This window comes from Colias philodice, chromosome 23, assembly GCF_061535455.1.
Source record: "Colias philodice isolate Cphi_HAF_F1 chromosome 23, ilColPhil1 Martin Lab GWU primary, whole genome shotgun sequence".
Lineage (NCBI taxonomy): Eukaryota > Metazoa > Arthropoda > Insecta > Lepidoptera > Pieridae > Colias > Colias philodice.
The window spans coordinates 2,204,439-2,228,398 of record NC_143108.1 but is presented as its reverse complement, the minus strand read 5'-3'; the positions used below and the strand labels follow the sequence as shown (position 1 = coordinate 2,228,398).

Below are 23,960 nucleotides of genomic sequence, written 5' to 3'. Positions count from 1 at the left end.
TGGCAGTGAATTAACACAACTTACATATTCAAGTACCTACTGGCTGAACACAAAGGTGTAAATAATAATAATTATTATTTTATAATAAAATTTATCATAAACGTTCTATTAGGTTACCGTGCTTTTAAATAATAACCTACATAGAGCATTTATATGTGCAATTAAAATTAAGTACCTACACGAATAGTATCACAATACAAAGTGTCTTCCTGTGTGTGTGTACCTATATATAAATCCTTCAAACTGCTCTACACATTTCGATGCTGTTTTTTTGAAACTTAGTCGATGAAGGTTTTATACTATTTCAAGTTAAATATTTTTTATAGCGGGAATGGCAGTATATAATATAGAAGATGCCTCTGCGATGTGATCATAGACTAAATCCTACATCCTACACTGAAACCACACAAATCCTTCACACTAATAGTCCAATAGAAACGTCCTAGATTCAAACAATGACTAATTTGTTAGATTTTCGTAAGCGGTTAGCAGTTATGTGTGGACAGAGAGAACTATGGAGTAGTGATTGGTTAAATTTTGTTAAATTGAAAAAGTTGAAATTTTTGACAAAAATTATGGCGACGTCATTATCACTACTTATTCGTTAAAATATATTCTAATTTATCTATCTGAATACATAAAAAAAAAAATAATTAAGATTGAAGTAGTCGCAATCATAAAGCTGTAAATTGGATATAGAAAATAATGAAGTAGACGTTTTATGCAATTAAACAAACTTCAAAAATGGACAAAAAAAACTATGGAGTAACCAAATAAATTCTTTAATTATTTTTTAACTTTAAATAAAAAAAATATGAAGAGAAATCTCACGCATCATGCTTGCCTAAATATTCCATTCCCCAGTCTACAAACGATCGATCTAACCTCTATACACCTACGAAATTCGCAAACCAATTTCAATATATTTACATATAACACCGGAATATAATAAATATTAGAAACCTATACTCTCTGTACAATGAACTTTCAATAGACTCTCCTTATCTTTTTAATGCGGCGTTATAATTTTGAGCGGTATTTTATTCAAGAATGATAATAATTGATCACTTTGCAACTAATGACTGGATGGTCATGTCTATTTAACATTGTTTATTCTAAATAATTAAGAATTTCCTAAGCGGCTAGAAGAAAACTATTTTTATTATTGCATTTAATTATTCTAAGATAAAGCCGAGCGTGTGTTATTCGATTCTCATTATCCAATATGTTATCCCTTTCTATCGTCAAAACAAAACATATTATGTTAGAACGAGATGAGATGCTTTTACTTTGGTTTAGTTTCTCGCTCTAACACATGATTGTTTTATAGCGATAGAAAGGGATAGCTACATGAAAATTTGAACGAATAGACACAGCTCAGCTTTCAACAGATGCAAAATAGTTGCAAAGTGTAAAAACACCATAGTGTTGCCATCTTACGCTATCGAGTGTAAAAATAAATATAGAATCGTGAACAATACTATATTAAGCGTTCACATTTTGGAACACGGTGATTTTCATACTTAGAGTAACATTATTATAATTTATCACCAGATGCTTTTAAAGTCGTCTTCCTATATTGTAAAGCAATTCGTTTTAGTTACGGATAAGTGTCTTCAGGCAGATAAATATCGTAGATGACGTTGAAATTGCCAGATAAAAAATATTTCTGACTATTTAAAAGAGCGCCATCTAGTTAAAAAATAGGGAAAGCTATAGGAAGTGATAAACGTACTGTACCCCGCTTTAAAAATATTTAAAAATATGTAATAATTTCTCAGTGAAACGTCAAAATCCAACTATACATAAGTAAAACGAATCCTTTTACATTTTAGGAGAAAAACGTAAATGTACTTCTTAACAATATTAGCATTGTGTGCAGAAATACCTGCCATTTATTATCACAATACCTTTAGTTGCCTGGAAGAAATCACCAAAAAGATGAAGCAGCCTTCATATATTGCTATTTTAAAAATATCTTCTATAGGTATTTAAGCAATGTATTTATTTTTGCTTGCCTAGACTAACGTTTCATATAATTATGTTTATAGTCCTTTACCTGACCTTTCTCTTAAAATTCCAATTTCAAATGAGAGTATTTTAAAATATTTTAATAATATTAATTTATTTTGCCCAAAATGCTAATACCGTCAACCAAGTACGTTATATCAATAAGCGAATACAATAGTATGGTAACGTTAAGCAATGAAAAGGCATTTATACAGCATCTCTAAACCTTGACTCGTAAACCTCAAATACAGCCTGAATCTATTAATAATAATAATTTGCATTTTTTACAATTATTTATTCAAATTATCGCTTTCTCTATATAAAGCCACCAATACACTAGGCATTTTAACGATAAGGACGCAAATATAGACAATCGTATGTTAGACAGAGATAGTAATATGCAAAGTGCATTAGTGGTACGATCCCCAAATTTATAGCGTAAGAGCTTACAATATAATCGAGTACAAAGAAAAATATCTTATGATTTCCCCTTTACAAATCATATCAAATCAAACACGGACATCGAAAGGCACTAACACTATACAACTTAGCCAATAACATTCAGTATCACTTTCTTTTAAATCACTTTAATATATTTTTCTGTGTATTCGATTATATTGTGAAATCATAGTCCATCTCTCTGCCTATATTATTGCTTTAGAATTTTTTTCGTACGTAGCCAATTTTTTTTATTAACTTTTATAGTCAATAAATATACTAAAATCTTTTATTTGTTACGTTCAAACTCATAATTGCCTTATTCCTCTCGTTCAAAAGTGCGGCAAATACTTTGAGCTAAAGAGACGAAACACTGATTGAAATAATTTGTAAATATGTATTTGTATCATCATAAAATATGAACATTATCAAGGAATATTCTTTTAGAGTTCAGACCGAGTTTCCATAGGTTTTTTTTTATGTTTTATTTGATTTTAGTATTTTATTCGGAGGAAAAAAACAGAGCTTATTTTATCAATATTAGAGAGGTATTATTTAACTTGCAAAATTAAGTTTATTAGAATGCATTGAAATGTGAACCTTATTACAATGCAATTAAGCTTGAAATAGGTTGTTTAAAGTAATTATTTATTTTCGTTGTGTTTTCAATTGAACTATAAAACTAAAGATCTTATTCTTGGTTTTAATTTTTAACGGTTCTAAATAAGCGGTTTATTCGTTTTAATATGTTGGTGATTACGGTCAGTCAGAAATCACGTATATAGATAACTATCAAGTGTTTTGAGTAGATTCCATATGTATACTTGTCAAACAGAAAATAATTAAATTCGTATAAGTATTTTTATTCGAGAATTAATAAAATATCAAGATAGGTGAATTCTTTGAGAGTTAGTTAGCTTTGAAGTTTAAATTTTTTTACTATGACAAATATGTAGTATTTTGGACTAGTAAAAATTAGCAACTTTATTCTGAATATTTATCTTTCTATACATATTATTGTAAGTTTGTAACAGCTTCAATGACACCTACACATAAAAAGTTTCAAAGATACCAAAATCGTCGCCTTACTCCATGATCTGACGGTATCGCCTAGACCCGAGCTTTAAATTTTTACAAATCTACTAAAATTAGTACACGCATGGAGAATCTACTCAACACACATCCAAATAAATATAACAATATATTATTTTTCCAAAATAAGGGTTTTTATTCTTCATCTGTATCCGGATCGCTGGAGAACTCAGCCGTGTGCAATCGCGGCGGGAATGGGCCGCGCGTTTGTTGTCTGTAAAATATTACTTTATTTTTAATTTAGAAGAACAGGTTAATAATAAAACGTTAGTAAAATTAATATAATACAGGATGTTCCGCATTTAGTGTCAATACAAAAAAAAAAAGTTTTTACGTTTAGAGTATTTTTTACGTAATTAGTATATGAAAAATTGTATGTTTCGTTTGATCTTAGTACACTAATTTTGTGACGCCCTGTATACATGTCTAACATTGTCAACATAGTGTTTGCGCGTGCGCTTGCATTCGCGTGAGTTTGTGCTCTTGTGTGCGCTCAGGTGTGTTTTTGTGTGCGTGTATGTGTCCGTTTATGAGGCTTGTGTATATGCTCATTTTGCTCATGTGTGTGCGGTACAGACTACAGTGCGTGTGAATTTGCCTTCGAGTGTGTATATGTCCGCCTACACATATGAGTGCGTAATTTTTGAGTGTATGTACACACGTCACACATATATGTGTGTGTGTGTGGGCACACTCACGCGAGCCGGCGGTAGTGGTTGAGCCACTCCTCGCACATCTGCGCGGCGAGCAGCGGGCGCGCGTGCAGCCGCTGGCGCGCGCACAGCACGCCGCCCGCCGTCACGTGTGTGTGTGTGTGTGTGTGTGGGCACACTCACGCGAGCCGGCGGTAGTGGTTGAGCCACTCCTCGCACATCTGCGCGGCGAGCAGCGGGCGCGCGTGCAGCCGCTGGCGCGCGCACAGCACGCCGCCCGCCGTCACGTGTGTGTGTGTGTGTGTGTGTGGGCACACTCACGCGAGCCGGCGGTAGTGGTTGAGCCACTCCTCGCACATCTGCGCGGCGAGCAGCGGGCGCGCGTGCAGCCGCTGGCGCGCGCACAGCACGCCGCCCGCCGTCACGTGTGTGTGTGTGTGTGTGTGTGGGCACACTCACGCGAGCCGGCGGTAGTGGTTGAGCCACTCCTCGCACATCTGCGCGGCGAGCAGCGGGCGCGCGTGCAGCCGCTGGCGCGCGCACAGCACGCCGCCCGCCGTCACGTGTGTGTGTGTGTGTGTGTGTGTGTGTGGGCACACTCACGCGAGCCGGCGGTAGTGGTTGAGCCACTCCTCGCACATCTGCGCGGCGAGCAGCGGGCGCGCGTGCAGCCGCTGGCGCGCGCACAGCACGCCGCCCGCCGTCACGTGTGTGTGTGTGTGTGTGTGTGGGCACACTCACGCGAGCCGGCGGTAGTGGTTGAGCCACTCCTCGCACATCTGCGCGGCGAGCAGCGGGCGCGCGTGCAGCCGCTGGCGCGCGCACAGCACGCCGCCCGCCGTCACGTGTGTGTGTGTGTGTGTGTGTGGGCACACTCACGCGAGCCGGCGGTAGTGGTTGAGCCACTCCTCGCACATCTGCGCGGCGAGCAGCGGGCGCGCGTGCAGCCGCTGGCGCGCGCACAGCACGCCGCCCGCCGTCACGTGTGTGTGTGTGTGTGTGTGTGTGGGCACACTCACGCGAGCCGGCGGTAGTGGTTGAGCCACTCCTCGCACATCTGCGCGGCGAGCAGCGGGCGCGCGTGCAGCCGCTGGCGCGCGCACAGCACGCCGCCCGCCGTCACGTGTGTGTGTGTGTGTGTGTGTGGGCACACTCACGCGAGCCGGCGGTAGTGGTTGAGCCACTCCTCGCACATCTGCGCGGCGAGCAGCGGGCGCGCGTGCAGCCGCTGGCGCGCGCACAGCACGCCGCCCGCCGTCACGTGTGTGTGTGTGTGTGTGTGTGGGCACACTCACGCGAGCCGGCGGTAGTGGTTGAGCCACTCCTCGCACATCTGCGCGGCGAGCAGCGGGCGCGCGTGCAGCCGCTGGCGCGCGCACAGCACGCCGCCCGCCGTCACGTGTGTGTGTGTGTGTGTGTGTGGGCACACTCACGCGAGCCGGCGGTAGTGGTTGAGCCACTCCTCGCACATCTGCGCGGCGAGCAGCGGGCGCGCGTGCAGCCGCTGGCGCGCGCACAGCACGCCGCCCGCCGTCACGTGTGTGTGTGTGTGTGTGTGTGTGTGTGTGGGCACACTCACGCGAGCCGGCGGTAGTGGTTGAGCCACTCCTCGCACATCTGCGCGGCGAGCAGCGGGCGCGCGTGCAGCCGCTGGCGCGCGCACAGCACGCCGCCCGCCGTCACGTGTGTGTGTGTGTGTGTGTGTGGGCACACTCACGCGAGCCGGCGGTAGTGGTTGAGCCACTCCTCGCACATCTGCGCGGCGAGCAGCGGGCGCGCGTGCAGCCGCTGGCGCGCGCACAGCACGCCGCCCGCCGTCACGTGTGTGTGTGTGTGTGTGTGTGGGCACACTCACGCGAGCCGGCGGTAGTGGTTGAGCCACTCCTCGCACATCTGCGCGGCGAGCAGCGGGCGCGCGTGCAGCCGCTGGCGCGCGCACAGCACGCCGCCCGCCGTCACGTGTGTGTGTGTGTGTGTGTGTGGGCACACTCACGCGAGCCGGCGGTAGTGGTTGAGCCACTCCTCGCACATCTGCGCGGCGAGCAGCGGGCGCGCGTGCAGCCGCTGGCGCGCGCACAGCACGCCGCCCGCCGTCACGTGTGTGTGTGTGTGTGTGTGTGTGTGTGGGCACACTCACGCGAGCCGGCGGTAGTGGTTGAGCCACTCCTCGCACATCTGCGCGGCGAGCAGCGGGCGCGCGTGCAGCCGCTGGCGCGCGCACAGCACGCCGCCCGCCGTCACGTGTGTGTGTGTGTGTGTGTGTGGGCACACTCACGCGAGCCGGCGGTAGTGGTTGAGCCACTCCTCGCACATCTGCGCGGCGAGCAGCGGGCGCGCGTGCAGCCGCTGGCGCGCGCACAGCACGCCGCCCGCCGTCACGTGTGTGTGTGTGTGTGTGTGTGTGTGTGGGCACACTCACGCGAGCCGGCGGTAGTGGTTGAGCCACTCCTCGCACATCTGCGCGGCGAGCAGCGGGCGCGCGTGCAGCCGCTGGCGCGCGCACAGCACGCCGCCCGCCGTCACGTGTGTGTGTGTGTGTGTGTGTGGGCACACTCACGCGAGCCGGCGGTAGTGGTTGAGCCACTCCTCGCACATCTGCGCGGCGAGCAGCGGGCGCGCGTGCAGCCGCTGGCGCGCGCACAGCACGCCGCCCGCCGTCACGTGTGTGTGTGTGTGTGTGTGTGGGCACACTCACGCGAGCCGGCGGTAGTGGTTGAGCCACTCCTCGCACATCTGCGCGGCGAGCAGCGGGCGCGCGTGCAGCCGCTGGCGCGCGCACAGCACGCCGCCCGCCGTCACGTGTGTGTGTGTGTGTGTGTGTGGGCACACTCACGCGAGCCGGCGGTAGTGGTTGAGCCACTCCTCGCACATCTGCGCGGCGAGCAGCGGGCGCGCGTGCAGCCGCTGGCGCGCGCACAGCACGCCGCCCGCCGTCACGTGTGTGTGTGTGTGTGTGTGTGGGCACACTCACGCGAGCCGGCGGTAGTGGTTGAGCCACTCCTCGCACATCTGCGCGGCGAGCAGCGGGCGCGCGTGCAGCCGCTGGCGCGCGCACAGCACGCCGCCCGCCGTCACGTGTGTGTGTGTGTGTGTGTGTGGGCACACTCACGCGAGCCGGCGGTAGTGGTTGAGCCACTCCTCGCACATCTGCGCGGCGAGCAGCGGGCGCGCGTGCAGCCGCTGGCGCGCGCACAGCACGCCGCCCGCCGTCACGCACGCGCACGTCCAGCGCCGGACCACGCCCTCCTCGTCCGCCATCTAGCGGACAGACGTGTCAAATTAAGTTGTGGCCATTTAATAGGCTGGTTTATATGGATAAATACACGAAATATAGTGCGTGGGCATTTCAACAGTCTGAGTTATGCAAACAAACACACGAAATAAAGTGTATAGGCTGATTTATGCGGATAAACATACAAAATATAGTGTGTGAGTGTCAATAGGCCGGTTTATGCGGATAAACATATGAAATTTAGTGTGTGAGTGTCAATAGGCCGGTTTATGCGGATAAACATACGAAATATAGTGTGGGCATTTCAATAGGCGGGTTTAGAAAGAGCAAGCAGCCGTACGAAACAATTTTAGGCCATATTTACATGAATCAGCACTGCAGCCTTAACTGTTTATTATTTTGAAAATTATTAAAGTGAATATTTTTCAAAGTTTTAGAAATCAAGTTTTCAGTAATTGTTTTTTTTTAATCAATTATAAATAAACTTATACTTATAAAAGTGGAGCAATTACTGATTCTAAAGGAGCATTAAGGAGCAGTTTTTTTAGGATTAATAATATAATAATGCCTGGAAGAGATCATCCTCTTTAGTGATAAGGCCGTCTGTGCTAGTTTAGCTATAAGTTTTAGTTTTAAGTAATTTGTTTTATTAACTAGCATAGTAAAGTGATTTAAATAAAATAAATAAATATAATTTAACTTTCCGCGCTAACTTCTTTCGGGTGATAAATACAAGTAACATGGCAAACATAACAAATTATTATACTTTGATGCCCTAAAATTTAACAATGAGCCTTAACCTTAAAATAACCCTAAAATGGCTTCTAGGCATTAAATGTCCTTCTGTTTTATATGTAATTAAAAACATTTACAACTGACTAATGACTCCTTGCTCTTTACAAACACTTCAATTATTTAAGTCTAAATTTAAATTCGCAAAATATAACATTTATTTAATCAGAAAAAATAAATAAATATACATTACCTCATCACAAGTAAGAAAGTGGACAGGTAATAATTTTCCTTCTGAATCCGTGAGCGGTAGAAATGTCATGTCCTCGCTATCTTCTTCCGTTGGCTCGCTGTAACAATATATTTTAAAGAAATTATAAAAAAAATCCACCGTATTTCTAAAATATTAGTTTTTAATTATCTGTATACCTTATTATTTTGATTTTTATTTTTTGTATAAATTATTGTGATTTTGTCTACGAGGTCGACTGGACCTGCAGGTGGATTTTGATTTTGACGTGATAACGTTTTTAAAATCGTTTTAGTCGGGTGACATGTTCAGAAACTTGTGTCACACCAAAATCTCACGAGCGCGATCGCAGGTATAACGAGAGAGAGACGGACCGATCTCCCGTCTCATCTCGAGCGCTGCCACCAATAAGACGTTATCACGTAAACATCTCGATCGTAAACCTACTTTACAAACAACTAATTTTTATTTTTTATTTTTACACATTAAAAAAATTTTCGTAAAATAATAATTCTCGTTTTTCTAGCGTCAACATGTACCTAGTTGATGTATTTTTTCAGACTTTCATGATTATTACATTTTAAGTATTTTTACATAAAACTTCTTTAGGCGCATTGCGAGTAAAATTTCAAGGTCATCGTCACGTCATGGAGTGAGGCGATACCTACCTCTAACTTTGAATCTTGCCAAAGAAGTTTCACTTCTGACGCATGTGCTCGTCACACACAATTTTTTTTTTATTTTTTCTTACTCACCGGCAAATATAATCGTGTCTATGCGCGTAGGGCTCTAAGGGCACGAGCGCAGAGAAATGTCCGCGCGTGTAGCCGAGACACAGCGGCGATTTGGAACAGAATTCCACATCCCAGAGTAAGGGTAGGTATATACCTGGGAAATATAGTAAAAATAAATATACAGGGCACATTGCATGTACATAAAATTATGAAATAACTTGCACAACAGTGAATTTAACTGCGAGAATTTAAACAATGTGTCCTATGATCGGAATATCGTGTGTTTGCGAAGCAACTACAATATACGTACCAACACGGCATGAAATAAGAGTTTTACGTAATATTGCCTCATAATCAATTCATTCATTGACGTATTATAAATAACTATAATGACAATCGCCAATTAAAATTTAAATCAACAAATGTCCGAGCTGCGTTGTATAAAACATTCATTAAAATAAGCACCTTATTCTTCGACAGTTATAATATTCAAAATCCATTGAAACGCTTGTTAGAAAACTCTGCCTAATAGACGCTCAGGCAGAGTTTTGCATTGGACAATTTATACGTCTAGTTTTTTATTGTACGTCAATTATTGAATATCCGTTCTTTTTCACATCTAATCACAATAAACTTTAATATTAAATATGGTACAATATACAATATGGTACAACATTTAATAACATCTGTCATCACGGGTGTCACGTCACGCATTACATCTTAAAGCTAAAATTAATATTTAAAAAGTTTTTATGTCTAAATGATTGTAAAGTGTGATTTAAAACTGATATAATACATAAATACATATAATAAAGTGGTTTTTATAATCATTAACAATGGATTGCGGCAAATGTAAGAAAAGTATAAATGACAAAGACATTATGAAATGTAGTTCTTGTGACATCTTTTTACATTACCAATGTGCAAATTTGTCAGAGAGTGAATTTAAGAAGATATTACCTATGAACAAATGTAAGTGGAAATGTTTGTTGTGTAAATCAAGAAAACAAGGATTGTTTATTGGACCGTCTTCCCCTAAAGACAGTATTGCATCGACTCACAGTAATATAAACCCCCATGTGCTCATGCAGTATCTCGACGACAAATTCGAAAGTTGGCAGCAAAAGTGGCGGGACGACCTCCATGCAGCAATTCAAGAAGTAACATCATCATTCAAAGGCGATATTGAAAGATTAGAGGCGCGTTTACTGGAGTCTGAGCTACGAATTGCGGAATTGGAACAAGAAATAAAAACATCGAAATCTTCTATACAGCCCGATTTATCACAAGAGAATACCCAACTTCGCGCAGACCTGAAAAATCTTCAGTCTAAGTTCGATGACCTCGATCAAGCTTCCCGCAGCTGTAATGTAGAAATTCAAAATTTACCTGAGAAGAAATCTGAAAACCTCATTCACCTCTCCATCGAGGTTGGTAAATTGTTAGGTATAAACATTACCGAGGCAGATATAAGATCGGTACATCGTATAGCTCCTGGTCCTACTGGTTCTCCTAGTAATCGCCCAAAAAATATTATCCTTCAACTCAACACCCGAAGACTACGCGACGATATAATAGCTGCGGCGCGGGCGCGCCGCACCCTCACGGTCTCGGCGCTGCTGGGCACACCAACATCTGCCTCTGCTGCCACAGCCGTCTCCCAAAATGCACGGTTCTTCATAAATGAACATTTAACGCTTAAAAATAAAATTTTATTTCGCTCCGCTAGGCAACAGGCTAAAGCTAAAAATTATAAATATGTATGGGTGAAAAACTGCTGTATTTTGGTTAGGAAATCTGATGAATCGCGCGTTATACATATACATAGCAGCAATGATATAAACAAAATAATATGACTATGCTATTCAAATTTATTGTTTACATTTATAATTTTTATATGTTATGTGTATAATATTTTCAAAGGTTCTCCTAATTTTGTGTTGAAACTGAGAAGCATGAAAACATATCTTAATCCCAAATCAAAAACTTACTTATTTTTACTTATACATTACTTCTGTTTCAATAATGCATTACACTAAATTAACTATATTTTACCAAAATTGTGGCGGCTTAAAAAGTAAAATTATGAAATTAAAATTAAGCTTACTTACTTGCAACTATGATGTTATCATCCTGGTTGAAACTTGGCTATCTACTTCCATCTTTGACTCAGAGTTACAGACTGACACTTATTTTACATTTCGTAGGGACCGAAATTTGAGCTCAACTGGTAAGAAAGGGGGCGGAGGCATATTAGTATTTGTAAAAAAGTCCATAGACGTCTTGAGACGACTCGATTTAGAGGCTCACGATCTTGAGGAGATATTTCTACACTTTCCTTCATATTCTAACTTACTTTTATGTGCTTGTTACATTCCCCCGGCTTCCAAAGCTTCAATATATGACAAATATTTTTTTAAACTGCATGATATTTATATGAATGGTATATTCTCAGATGTTGTTTTACTTGGCGATTTTAATTTACCTTATCTTAGCTGGTCGCCTAATCTCCCCTCTTTACACCCAATCACATCTGATACAGATGTGTCTAAATTATTAACTTATACCATGGCTTTTCTGAACATGAAACAATTCAACATAATTTTAAATGAAAACAATAGAATACTTGATCTCATTCTCTGTACTCTTGATGAAACTAGTGTTAATATTGCAGATGATCCTTTACTAAACCCAGTTCCACATCACCCTCCCTTGGAGGTAACATTATGCTTTTCATATCATGTGGACTATATGTGTAGTTCACCTAAAATAAAAAGAAATTTTTATAATGCTAATTATGATTTAATTAACAAAGAATTGTCAAACATAGATTGGAAATCTCAAATTGGTCAACTTAACTCCGAGGCTGCAGTTGAATATTTCTATAAAGTTTTAAATAACCTTATTGAAACACATGTTCCGGTCATTAAACCAAAATCAACTCGCTACCCTATATGGTTTTCCAGACCTTTAATCTCTACTCTCAGGCGTAAAATAAAAATATGGACACGTTGGAAAACCTATAGATCGTTACGGGACTATCAAGAGTTTAGTTTACTTAGAAACAGAGTTAAATTACTGATTAAGAACTGTTATACAAAATATATAGAAAGCGTGGAGAATTCACTTCGGGACAATATCAAACACTTGTGGAAATATACATCAGACTTAAAGAAAACCAATTCTGGATATCCTAAAGTTATGAAACTATATGAAAACACATCTAATGACCCCATTATAATATGTAATATGTTCTCTACATATTTCAAGTCAGTATTTGAACCGTTGACTCCTGGTGCATACAACATTGATAATCACTTGCATTCAGACAATGCCCACAGCTCACTATGTTTAAATCACATAACACTTTCACAGTCTGATATATATAAAGCACTAACAGACCTTGACCCTAACAAAGGCCCTGGTCCTGACAACTTAAGCCCTATTTTCTTGAAAAAACTCAGTAAAACTTTATCGGTACCTCTCGAAATTATCTTCAATAAATGCCTCATAAATGGTGAATTCCCTAGTCACTGGAAAAAAGCCTACATAACACCTGTATTTAAATCTGGCTCAAATGATGATATAACAAATTACCGTCCTATTTCAATTCTTTCAGTTATCTCAAAAGTGTTTGAAAAATTGGTCCACCACCACATATCTGCCAGCCTTAAGCACACTATTATTGAAGAACAACATGGCTTCGTTAAGGATAGGTCTACACTTTCTAATCTTCTTGTCTTCACCAACTTTCTTTTCAATGGTTTGGATAAAAAGGCTCAAATAGAGACTATCTATACAGACTTTCAAAAAGCTTTTGACAAGGTGGATCATCTTTTACTATTAAAAAAGCTGTCCTATAATGGCATCAAGGGCAATCTTTTTCGATGGTTCTCCTCATACTTACAGAGTAGGGTCCAAGTTGTTGTTATGAACGGTTATATGTCGTCGTCTGTAGATGTTTCATCTGGTATTCCACAAGGGTCCATCCTTGGGCCCTTATTATTTGTCCTATTCATAAACGACATTTCGTCATGTTTTCAAAACACAAAATTTCTCTTGTACGCAGATGACTTAAAAATTTACTCTTCTGTGTCAAGTGAAAGTGACATATGCCTAATTCAGGAGGATCTCGATAGACTGTCAAATTATTGCCAGAATAATAAATTATTTCTTTCACATAACAAATGTAAACATATGCGTTTTACAAAAAACATTAAAATTATACCGTCAACATTTAAATTGGGGGATCACACACTTGACACCGATACATGTATACGTGATTTAGGTGTTTTCCTAGACACTAAACTAACATTAGATAATCACATAGACTACATTACAAAAAAGGCTTACCGTATGTTGGGCTTTATCAGCCGTATAACAAAAAAATTCAGGCATAAAGAAACACTCATTTATCTATTTCAAAGTTTAGTAAGATCGCAACTTGAGTACGTTTCGCCCATATGGAATCCCTTCTATGACATTTACAAAAATAAATTAGAAATGGTTCAAAAAAAATTCTTACGGTCTCTTAACTTTCGTCTACATTTGCCTCGTTGTTCTTATGATAATCTGTTGGTCAGGTACAATATGATGTCCCTGTCTGACAGGCGCTCATTAAGTGACGCACTTACTCTCAGAAAAATTTGCTTGGGTGAAATCGATTCTCCATATCTACTCGAGTCATTGTACTTTCGGGCCCCAACAAGACCTTGTCGTTCCAAAAATCTTTTTCACGTAAGGCACACAAGAACTAATGCCGGTCAACGAGCGCCACTCCATAGAATGTGTAATTTGCATAATTCTCTACTTAATGACACTGATATGTTTTCATGCTCTCAAATTAGTTTTAAGAATAATTTAAAGAAGTTGTTTATTTAATTAATAGCAGGAGTTGTTAAGATAACTGTTTGCTATAGATTCTGATTTTTTCTGTTATTGTTATTTTATGTATTTAATATGTACACAGTGAGACGTTGAGGGTGCAATTTAGATTTAATAGCCGAATGTTACAATAATGCTATCTTATTATATTTGTAATTGTACCTGTGTGTTCTCCAAATAAATAAATAAATAAATAATAGGTGAAATAAAAATATCTCTATCTCACCCTGAAAACGCGCATATCCGAGTGCTTCACCGCGGAACGAATTCACAACATCGACGCCGTACACAAGCACCGGCCGCCGTAACACGTGCGCGAGCGCAAATACGTGCAACTGTTAAATAAAACTATATAAATAAAGATAAATCAGCGAAATGATTGTACATTATTTCCAAATGGCTGCATAAAATTGGGTAAATATTATTATGTGTTACTGACAGGTTTTTATACAGTAAAAATATTAAAAAATTGAGCGTGTGTACCGAGCACACGAATCAGAAGTGAAACTTCTTTGGCAAGACTCAAATATACCAAAATCAATGCCTGACTTGACAGTATTGCCATGACGCGACCTTGAAATTTTTACTCTCAACTCGCCTAAAGATGTTTCACTTCAAAAAATATGTTAAGATCCTTCGAGTCGGAATTCATGCCAAATAAAATGTTCTATTTATATTGTGTACTGTAGAAACTCATTTATTATACAACTACAGTGTACTGTAAAATCGAATATTAAAATATTGTTTGACGACGCGGTTGGCGCAGTGGTAAAGTAACTGCCTACTGTGCCGACGGTCCCGGGTTCGATCCCCGGTCAGGGCAAATATTTGTGTGATGAACTCAATTATTTGTTCTTGGGTCTGGGTGTTATTATCTATATATGTATTTATTAAATATAATATTTATCGTCGCCTAGACCCACAACACAAGCCTTAATTTAGCTTACTGTGGGACTAGGTCGATTTGTGTAATAATGTCCTATAATATTTATTTATTATTTGTTTCCATTAATAAATCTATCACCTGATGCAGCGCAGTGCCCGGTCGAGCCGCGGCCGCCAACAGCCTGGACCATTCAGCCCGCAGCTGGGCTTCCTCCGGTGCGTACTGTAACTGCGCCGCTTGTAACCGCTCCCACGCTTGGAAGCGACCGTAGAAACTGTACACGAATTTTAAGTATAAATGCATTTGTACAAGTTTCGGATAAACTGAAATTTTAGCTAATTTTTTTCAAATTTTCAACTTTCATAATATTTGAATTTGAATTGTCAGAAAAAGATTATTTCTTTTGTCATAACTAAACGCAATCTTTGTGTATGTATCTTGCATACACAAAAATGTGTTACTAATTACATTCAAATTTCAATTGGCTCTCTGATGCTAATCTCAACTTGAAATTGAAAATATCTTCTCCATGCATTCTTTCTTTCTTTATTTTTTATGTTTGAGTGAGCGTATGTGTTGCGTCTGCGTATTTTAGTAAAATTGCGTGTATTTCATTGAAATTGCATTGAAATAATTTCAATGCGCGTGTGGGCGTTTGTGTTTGAGTATACATTAAATTATGTGCATATGCCGTCTCTGTATGTCCGTATCTCTTGATGTTTGTGTGTCTGTCTGTGTGTATATCACCTTCTATGTGCATGATGCAGTGTATCAGCGAGCGCAGTCCGTAAAACATTCGCGCGATCGAAAACTCCGTACGCGGCTTGACATAACGCGTCCGGTAAGCAGTCGCCCGCCGAACGATTCCATAGTGCGTATAACCGAGATCCTGTGAATAAATAACACTTTTAATATAAAAAAATAAATCAAAACTTTATTATGCATCAAACAACATCACAATAACCTGTTAGAAGGCAAAAATTTACGCCAAGGGTCCTAAACTTTACAGAAGAAATAAATAAAACAATTTGATAAAAAAAGGCACAAGTTGCGGACACATTATTGAAGCAATACTACAACATCATCGACGTTCAATAAATAACTAGTCACAATCACGCATAAAACGACGTCTTCGTTGTCCGACGCAAAACTCTGCCTACGCTAGGCAGAGTTTACCAATAAACGATACAATGAAGTTTGAACATTACTGCAATGAAAAAGGTGCCAATTTCAATGAACGTTCGGACATTTTTTGACGACCTTAATTCTTTTATGAATAATAAAAAGTAAAAACTTACCTAAATTAACAGTAAGTTCTATACTCCAATTGATTATTGGTGCGTCCGTTTCGAGCGTCTGCTGCGCCTCCTTGTCTAGCAGCTCAGCGAATAGTTGCTCTTGTATCGCGGCTGGTAGCTCGTCGATTTCTATTTATTTTAAATTATTTTTTATTATAATACACATGTCGAGTTTGATATTTGTATTTTTTTTTCGGATTTATCATAACACCGCTAATCTCAGGAACTACTGGTCCGATTAAAAAAATTCTTACGGCGTTAGATAGCCCATTCATCGAGGAAGGCTATCCATACTAATATTATAAATGCGAACTCTGTCTGTCTGTTACTCAATCACGCCTAAACTACTGAACCAATTTTCATGAAATTTGCTATGGAGATATTTTGATACCCGAGAAAGGACATAGGCTACTTTTTATCCCGGGAAAATGACGCAATCCCGGAAATCCCACGGGAACGGGAACTATGCGGGTTTTTCTTTGACTGCGCGGGCGAAGCCGCGGGCGGAAACCTAGAAGGCCTAGAAACCTATATTTCATCACGCTAAGCGGAGTGACGCGGTTGATAGCAGCTAGTAAATAATAACTCACCAGCCGGTAACGAGAATGTGCAGAATTCGTTAATATATCGACATGGGAAGTTGCCCTTTTTATGTCGTATACAGCTGGCCACGTGTCGTCTTATTGCCGAGGCTAGGTCGGGCGCTGGAAATACAAATTGTGGTTAATATAAATAAATTAATGTAAAAAAAATGTGTGCATGTACTAGTGAACACACGTAAGAAGTGAAACTACTTTATGACCTTATTTTTCAAAAAAATAATCTACTATATGCAACTTTACAGAAATACGTCGAATCACGCGTGGTAGGGATAAGAAAAAGATGGCGCGTAACGGAAAAATGTCACGCGTAACGAAAAAATGTTACACAAAATTTTTTTCCAACCCCGATAAAGAAGTTTCACTCAAAAAATACGTGTGGCACTCGAGGACTGCCGCGGTTAAGATGAACCGAATAAAGATTGAAAATTTGAATAAGATAGACCTTAGATTATTTAAGAACTTGGAGTTTAAAATTATTCAACTCAAAAAAAAAACAGTTAAAGCCGTGAAAAATTACGATCGGAAAAGATTGTTAACAATTCCGTTTTTTTATTCTTTCATTCACATTTATATTAATCCCTCAGTCCCCGGATCACAGACACAATAGAAAATCTATTGTGTCGCGGCCCGATCGGGCCGCTCGGTGGTCAATGGGTTAAAACCATAGAAATCTAAATAACAAGACACATAGAAGGGCTATAATGTCATAATTCGTATGAAAACCGCTGTCGCCAAAATCAACACATTCAAACCGAAAGCTAAACAGTACACACAAGTAAACTATGCCTTTTATTGGACAGCTTGATTTTAGTGAAAACTAACTATCTATTAAATTAAGCTTTTGAATATGTATCCTAACGCACGAATTTACGGTTTATTTTAGAATAACATCCCTAAGTATATGAGACTTTTTGCTCCAATACGAACAAACGTGATAATAAGAATGGTCGACTGTGTCATTCATTGTTATTTCGATTACTATGGTGACACTCGTAATACTTGTAAATATTCTATAATTTTAAGGAAAAACGGCATTATTTCTAAAAAAATATATTTTCCGATGAAATATTATTCCTTTATAAGTATAATTACAACTTGTGGAAGAATTTCCGCAATGGGAATTGCTGAAACACACCATGTACCTATACACTCATACGTCTCCAGAGCAACTGAACAGTGACGAATGCACTGGTGATGTGCAAATCACCTGAGTGGCGACAAGGTCACGCACGCTTACGACTTCTAGTGTCTTGTTATTTAGATTTCTATGGTTAAAACATTTTCATCTTTCTCATAAAAAGTGTCATTAATTTGTATTCTTTGTTATTTTTAACAATGGAAGGCATTAAAAATGAAACTACCTAACAGGAATATAATAATTTCATAATTACATACCTACATAAGATGGTGACCGTTTCAAGCCGGGACCTCCGCCCGATATCTGTGATAATAATGTTGATAATATTTCTTGTCTTTGAAACCTGTAAAGGAAATGTTTATATAATAAATATTTTATAACATTATTAATGCAGTTGGCATTAATAATGATATTACACTTACAATTTTTATCGATATTATACGATCATTGGTTCATGAGAACTTTATATTGTGTGTCATGGGAACTCTATATGGCTCTACACACTCGCATGCGTGTGTATCATCTACTTGAATGTATGTGAGTCATGGGCGATATGCGACTCTACATACTTGCTTGCATGTTTATTATAGTAGAGTCATTTTAATAGGCAAAATTCAACAATGTAACCTAAAACTCAAACTCAAACATTTATTTATTCAATTAGACTTCTTTTAGAAGCACTTTCGAATCGTCATTACATGTTTTTAACATTCACGCGGTAAGCGCTCAGGCTGGGGACCCGCCAGCCGCTAAGTATGCGTCTACGCAACGACTGTCACCTTTTACCACACCCAAAACATGCTTGCTTGTGTGCGCGAGCACTGCACTGTCAACTCAACACTGTCAACTCTACACAGTCCACTCCACTCTACATAGAGCTCACCGTATAGCGAGGTGCACGAGCGTGTGTCCCGCGTCGAACGCGGACGCGCGGTTCAGCAGCGCCACTTCGGGAGCTGTGAGCGCTCGGGCTGGGGACCCGCCAGCCGCTAAATATGCGTCGACGCAACGACTGTCGCCTTCTACCACACCTAAAAATGGTAAAAAATATAGATTTTTCGGGTATTTATTAAAAATGAAAAAAAAAATTGGTTGTTTGTAAAGTAGGTTTATGATCGAGATGTTTACGTGATAACGTCTTATTGGTGGCAGCGCTCGAGATGAGACGGGAGATCGGTCCGTCTCTCTCTCGTTATACCTGCGATCGCGCTCGTGAGGTTTTGGTGTGACACAAGTTTCTGAACATGTCACCCGACTAAAACGATTTTAAAAACGTTATCACGTCAAAAACAAGTGAAAGACACAATTAAAAAAGGGAGAGTGTTCCAAGTATAAGTTTTGTTGATTTTTGCTCATGTTTGTTTCATTTTCCATAAAAAAAAAGTAAAAACTTTTTTCAAAGCAATACCATCACGTCACGGAGTAAGGCGACGATTTTGTTATCTTTGAATCTTGCCAAAGAAGTTCCACTTCTGACACGTGTCTTCGATCTTTTTTTTATAACTGACCAAGTTACCTATTGTATTATTAATCACACAATAACTTAAAAAAATAATTACATAGAACTCACCAAGACAAGCCTGCAACCAGATCCAATCGGGATTATTATTCCTACGTTTTGATCGACGCCCGTTCGGCTCCACTTCATGTACAGACGTATTTTGACTATTGCATATGTCATTTATACCTGAAAGAGGTAATTTCAAAATAGTTGGCATTTTCAATATGTTTAACATAAAAAAATGAAAATGATATTCAGAAAATTCGCACACAAATCATTTCACAACTGGATGGCATACTTTTAGAAGTCAGTTAAAATGAGTCTTAAATAAAACCATCTCTAAACATCACAAAATTGTGTTTTTCTGAATAATCAATACTTTAATTTTTTTTCCAAATAACATATTACAAAACATGTTTGATCGAACTGATAAAACAATAGCGTCCTTTGGGACTTCTTACTAATATATTTAAAAATAATTTATCCATCAAGAATACATCTGTAAATAGTTTGATTTAAAATATAAAATGAACTCTATTGACATATAAATAACGTTCAAAATTACACACCAGTGGGGTGCATCAATCTAGGTGTATCATGACCACGAGGCGGCGCGGCACCACACATTGCACATTTCTGCGAACGCGGCCAGTTTTCGTATGTACACGTCTGTAATAATGAAGAGAAATATATAATATTATTCAGACCTAGCTTAAATAAATAATGCTAATATAATAACGCTTCTAAAGATTCTTATAGTGGAAGATATTTTTAAGCAGTCATAATAAAAATATGTATGTACATATGAAGGTGAGTTAAAAATGATAGCAAACGAATAAAGTGAATCAAAATATTTCACTAAAATTTTTAACTTAATTTTTATTTTACCCGTTTCATTTAATATTAAGAAATTATAAGAAATCATATCACATATAATAATATTATAGTCAAGCCGATTACTTTCCTATAGAATGAGTTTCGCAACCTGAAATCTAATTATTTTTTTTAACATCTGAAAATTATAAAAAGAATCTACTCACAGCACACGGCCATTTATTAATTGACGAAGCACTCGCATGTCCCTGTGGAGATGATATCCTCAATGGTTTCAATCTTTCTGCGACCATTTCTGCACCTAAAATATACAAATACATATTTTAATTCAAATTGAATACTGAAATAATGAAATGAGTTTATTTTAACTGATAAACTATTTTGAACACAAAAATAAAACTGTATTCAAACCATCAAACAATAATTAAATATATTTTAAAACGTCAAATTGAATTTGTCGCTTCATGCATTTCGCTTATTTTTGTAAATATTATAGAATAATATCATACCACATATATCTTGAGTAGGTAATGCACTTGCACCATCTTGCAATTTGAATATATCCTCACCGAGGCAAGGTTTGGCCGCCCGGCACATTGTACACTGAAATAAAATTGTAATATGTAGATCTTAAACTTCTAAGAAAGTTATAATTAACAATAGCTGAACGATTATTGAAGTGAAACTTCTTTATCGAGGTTGTAAAAAAATTTAGTGTAACATTTTTTTGTTACGCGTGACATTTTTCTGTTACGCGCCATCTTTTTCTTATCCCTACCACGCGTGATTCGATGTATTTCTGTAAAGTTGAATATAGTCAATTATTTTTTGAAAAATAAGATCATAAAGAAGTTTCACTTCTTACGTCTACTAGTACACGCACACATTTTTTTTACATCTCTTCATTTGCTGGATGTCTCTGATGAATAATATTTAGCATAAATAAGAGGAATAAAAGAATAATCGAATACAGTAATATCGCAACTTATACTACCCCGTTCTACGCAATATCGTAGTTATGCTGTTTTACTTGCTGACCGCAGCGCATTATACAAATGGAAAATAACAATTCAATTCACACAAAAATATCATGTTTTGAATGTTAACTAAATATTATTTTGAATTGATATGGAATGGAATAGAATAAGGATAAAAATACCAAAATGACTAAATTAAATTCTACCTTGCGAGAGAGAGGAAAGTTTTCATAAGTGCATATTTCACACTGCCATTTTGCATTATCTGATGCTACACCTCCTGTCATCTGTAATATTATCAATGTAGAATAAATAAACTATATGTAAGAACTAAGTAATAAATACTTTTAGAAATTTAGTCTTATAGCTAGTAGCAGTTAAACCTAGCTAATATAATAAATACTAAAATGTGTTTGTTTGGTCAACTTTTGTTGCAATGTTGTTGATTTTTTGTTGACAAATAAAGAAATCTTAAAGTTATAATAAATAAATTATAACCTAACAAAGTATGTATTGCTGGTTCTAAGTCATAATTTAATTATTTGAGATCTCTTTAAATAATAAATAATAAATAATAAATAATAAATAATAAATAAATATTATAGGACATTATTACACAAATCGACCTAGTCCCACAGTAAGCTCAATTAAGGCTTGTGTTGTGGGTACTAGGCGACGATAAATATAATATTTAATAAATACATATATAGATAATAACACCCAGACCCAAGAACAAATAATTGAGTTCATCACACAAATATTTGCCCTGACCGGGGATCGAACCCGGGACCGTCGGCTCAGTAGGCAGTTACTTTACCACTGCGCCAACCGCGTCGTCAAAATTAAAAATTTAAATATGAATAAAGATATACCTGTGCAATATTGGTCTGTGATACATTAGTGGAAGCATCAACGTGAGCCCCACACTCTGCTCCCTGCACACCTCCCTCAGCATTAGACAGCGATGGACTCTTTTTGTTACCATCATTTTGCAACTCTTCACTCATTTTACCATCAATTACAATAAGTGGAAATCAACCGCCCCTCTCTCTATTATGAAGTTGACATCTTACTAGATTCTTATAAGACAAGCATTCGTGTTTGCACAGTTGTTACAATTATTTTACAACCCAGTTATTTTAACCTAGAACAAACAAGCTATAATCCATTATAGACTCATAACAAAGCCACACATTTAAGACGAATGAACCAATAATGTCGCAACTCGCAACACTTTCATAACAAATTGACAGATTGACGCTAAAATGCTCGAGCTTTTTTGCAACTGTGAGCTAGTTCAACAACGTAAAACTTGGCATCGTTTGTGGTATTTCAGTGTTATTACACAACTCAAAACTGCATTATAGCATCGATGCCCTAAGCTTAAGGTCAAGACTAAACGTAGCAAATTTATCGACAAATTCTTACTTACTTCACAATACGAAAATATTGAGTGGTCAATTTTTTTCTCCAATTTCACAGCCTTAACTTACGGATGGACGAAAATAATTTCTATTAATCAAACGAAACCAATGGGGACAAATGGGAAAAACATAAGGGAAACAACGGAGATGAAGGCAATTATGTTTATACGGTATTTTCTATTCTATTTTGACTATTAAATTTGTCTCATCTGACATTTAACATTGGACCAATAATACATAAAACTTTTTAGTGCTCAATGGTTAAATCAATGAGTATTTCAAATTCAACCAACCAGATTGAGTCCTATGCATTATTTCAACCAATAGAAATCAAGATTTTATAATAATGGCGATTATTGTCTATAAATAGACCAAACATTTAGATTAGTCTCTGGACTCTGGTTAACTTGCCAGCTATAACAGAGCAGAAATTGTGAGAAACTTATTTTACGTTATCACAGAAATTATTTTTACTGCAAAATTGTACTAGAAGTTGTTTTAATTATCTCAAAAGACAAAATAAATATTTTTAGACGGGCCAATTTACAATTCATTTAGACTATGCTGTGAGACTGTCTACAGGAGGTCTACAATAATTTTTTATTGTGTAATTAATTTTTACTAGAAAATTTTACACATCAACAGTGGATTTACTTTTCCCCTCATGCTATGTAAATTTACTTATATTTTTAATTCTTATTTCCATTCTGTAAATCACAGCTGTAAATGGTACCAAAGCACTATGACTTTATGACACTGTATGATCTTAGGCCGCATTTCCATCTGCAAGAAAACCTCCGCAGAAATGTCCGACAGTCTGTCTGACTTGGTCTGACAGCAACTTGCAACTTGCAAGTCTACTTGCAGGTGGAAACGCGGAATTAGATTTGCAAGCTGCTGTGAGACAGACTGTCGGACATTTCTTTCGGATGTTTTCTTGCCGATGGACCCTGTGCTTATTTTACAATCCATCAAAATTGATTCATTAAAAGAGAGAGAAGACAGAGAATCAAAATAATTAACCTATACAAGTCCATCTCCATCATATTATTTCATAGAGGTAAAATTTCTATATAAATTTAGCAAACTTCGGAACTGAACATCGATTCTTTTACCCAAAAAAGCTTCACTATTCAGAGTGATATTATGTAGAGTTTTTTTTTATTCCGGGTTCTACCGGTTATACTCGGACGAAGACAGCGCATGCAAATTGGTGGATATTCCGTTTAAAAAAAATATTCCGTTGTGATTCCGTTCATCCCGTTCATCCAGTTT

The 23,960-nt window shown here is 38.7% G+C and overlaps 1 protein-coding gene across 2 annotated transcripts; it reads right to left on the bottom strand.

Annotated features, from left to right (window-relative positions):
- Positions 1-711: 711 nt before the first annotated feature.
- trbd (ubiquitin thioesterase trabid) lies at positions 712-22,907 on the bottom strand. Of its 2 annotated transcripts, XM_089709768.1 has the most exons (18): positions 22,694-22,907; positions 22,134-22,405; positions 21,468-21,548; positions 20,794-20,887; positions 20,491-20,585; positions 20,020-20,119; positions 19,520-19,636; positions 18,833-18,980; positions 18,207-18,292; positions 16,800-16,913; positions 16,210-16,338; positions 15,659-15,800; positions 15,050-15,185; positions 14,252-14,360; positions 9,163-9,295; positions 8,411-8,507; positions 7,303-7,451; positions 712-3,754 (listed from the first exon to the last, which is right to left on the bottom strand). In XM_089709768.1, exons 2-18 carry the CDS (start codon positions 22,266-22,268, stop codon positions 3,676-3,678), a joined length of 1,944 nt encoding a protein of 647 aa, XP_089565894.1. In that variant the 5' UTR covers positions 22,269-22,405; positions 22,694-22,907; the 3' UTR covers positions 712-3,675. The 2 variants fall into 2 exon arrangements, with proteins under 2 accessions (XP_089565894.1, XP_089565893.1); XM_089709767.1 differs by lacking the exon at positions 712-3,754 and having other exon boundaries at positions 7,279-7,451; positions 22,134-22,419; positions 22,694-22,906.
- Positions 22,908-23,960: the final 1,053 nt, after the last annotated feature.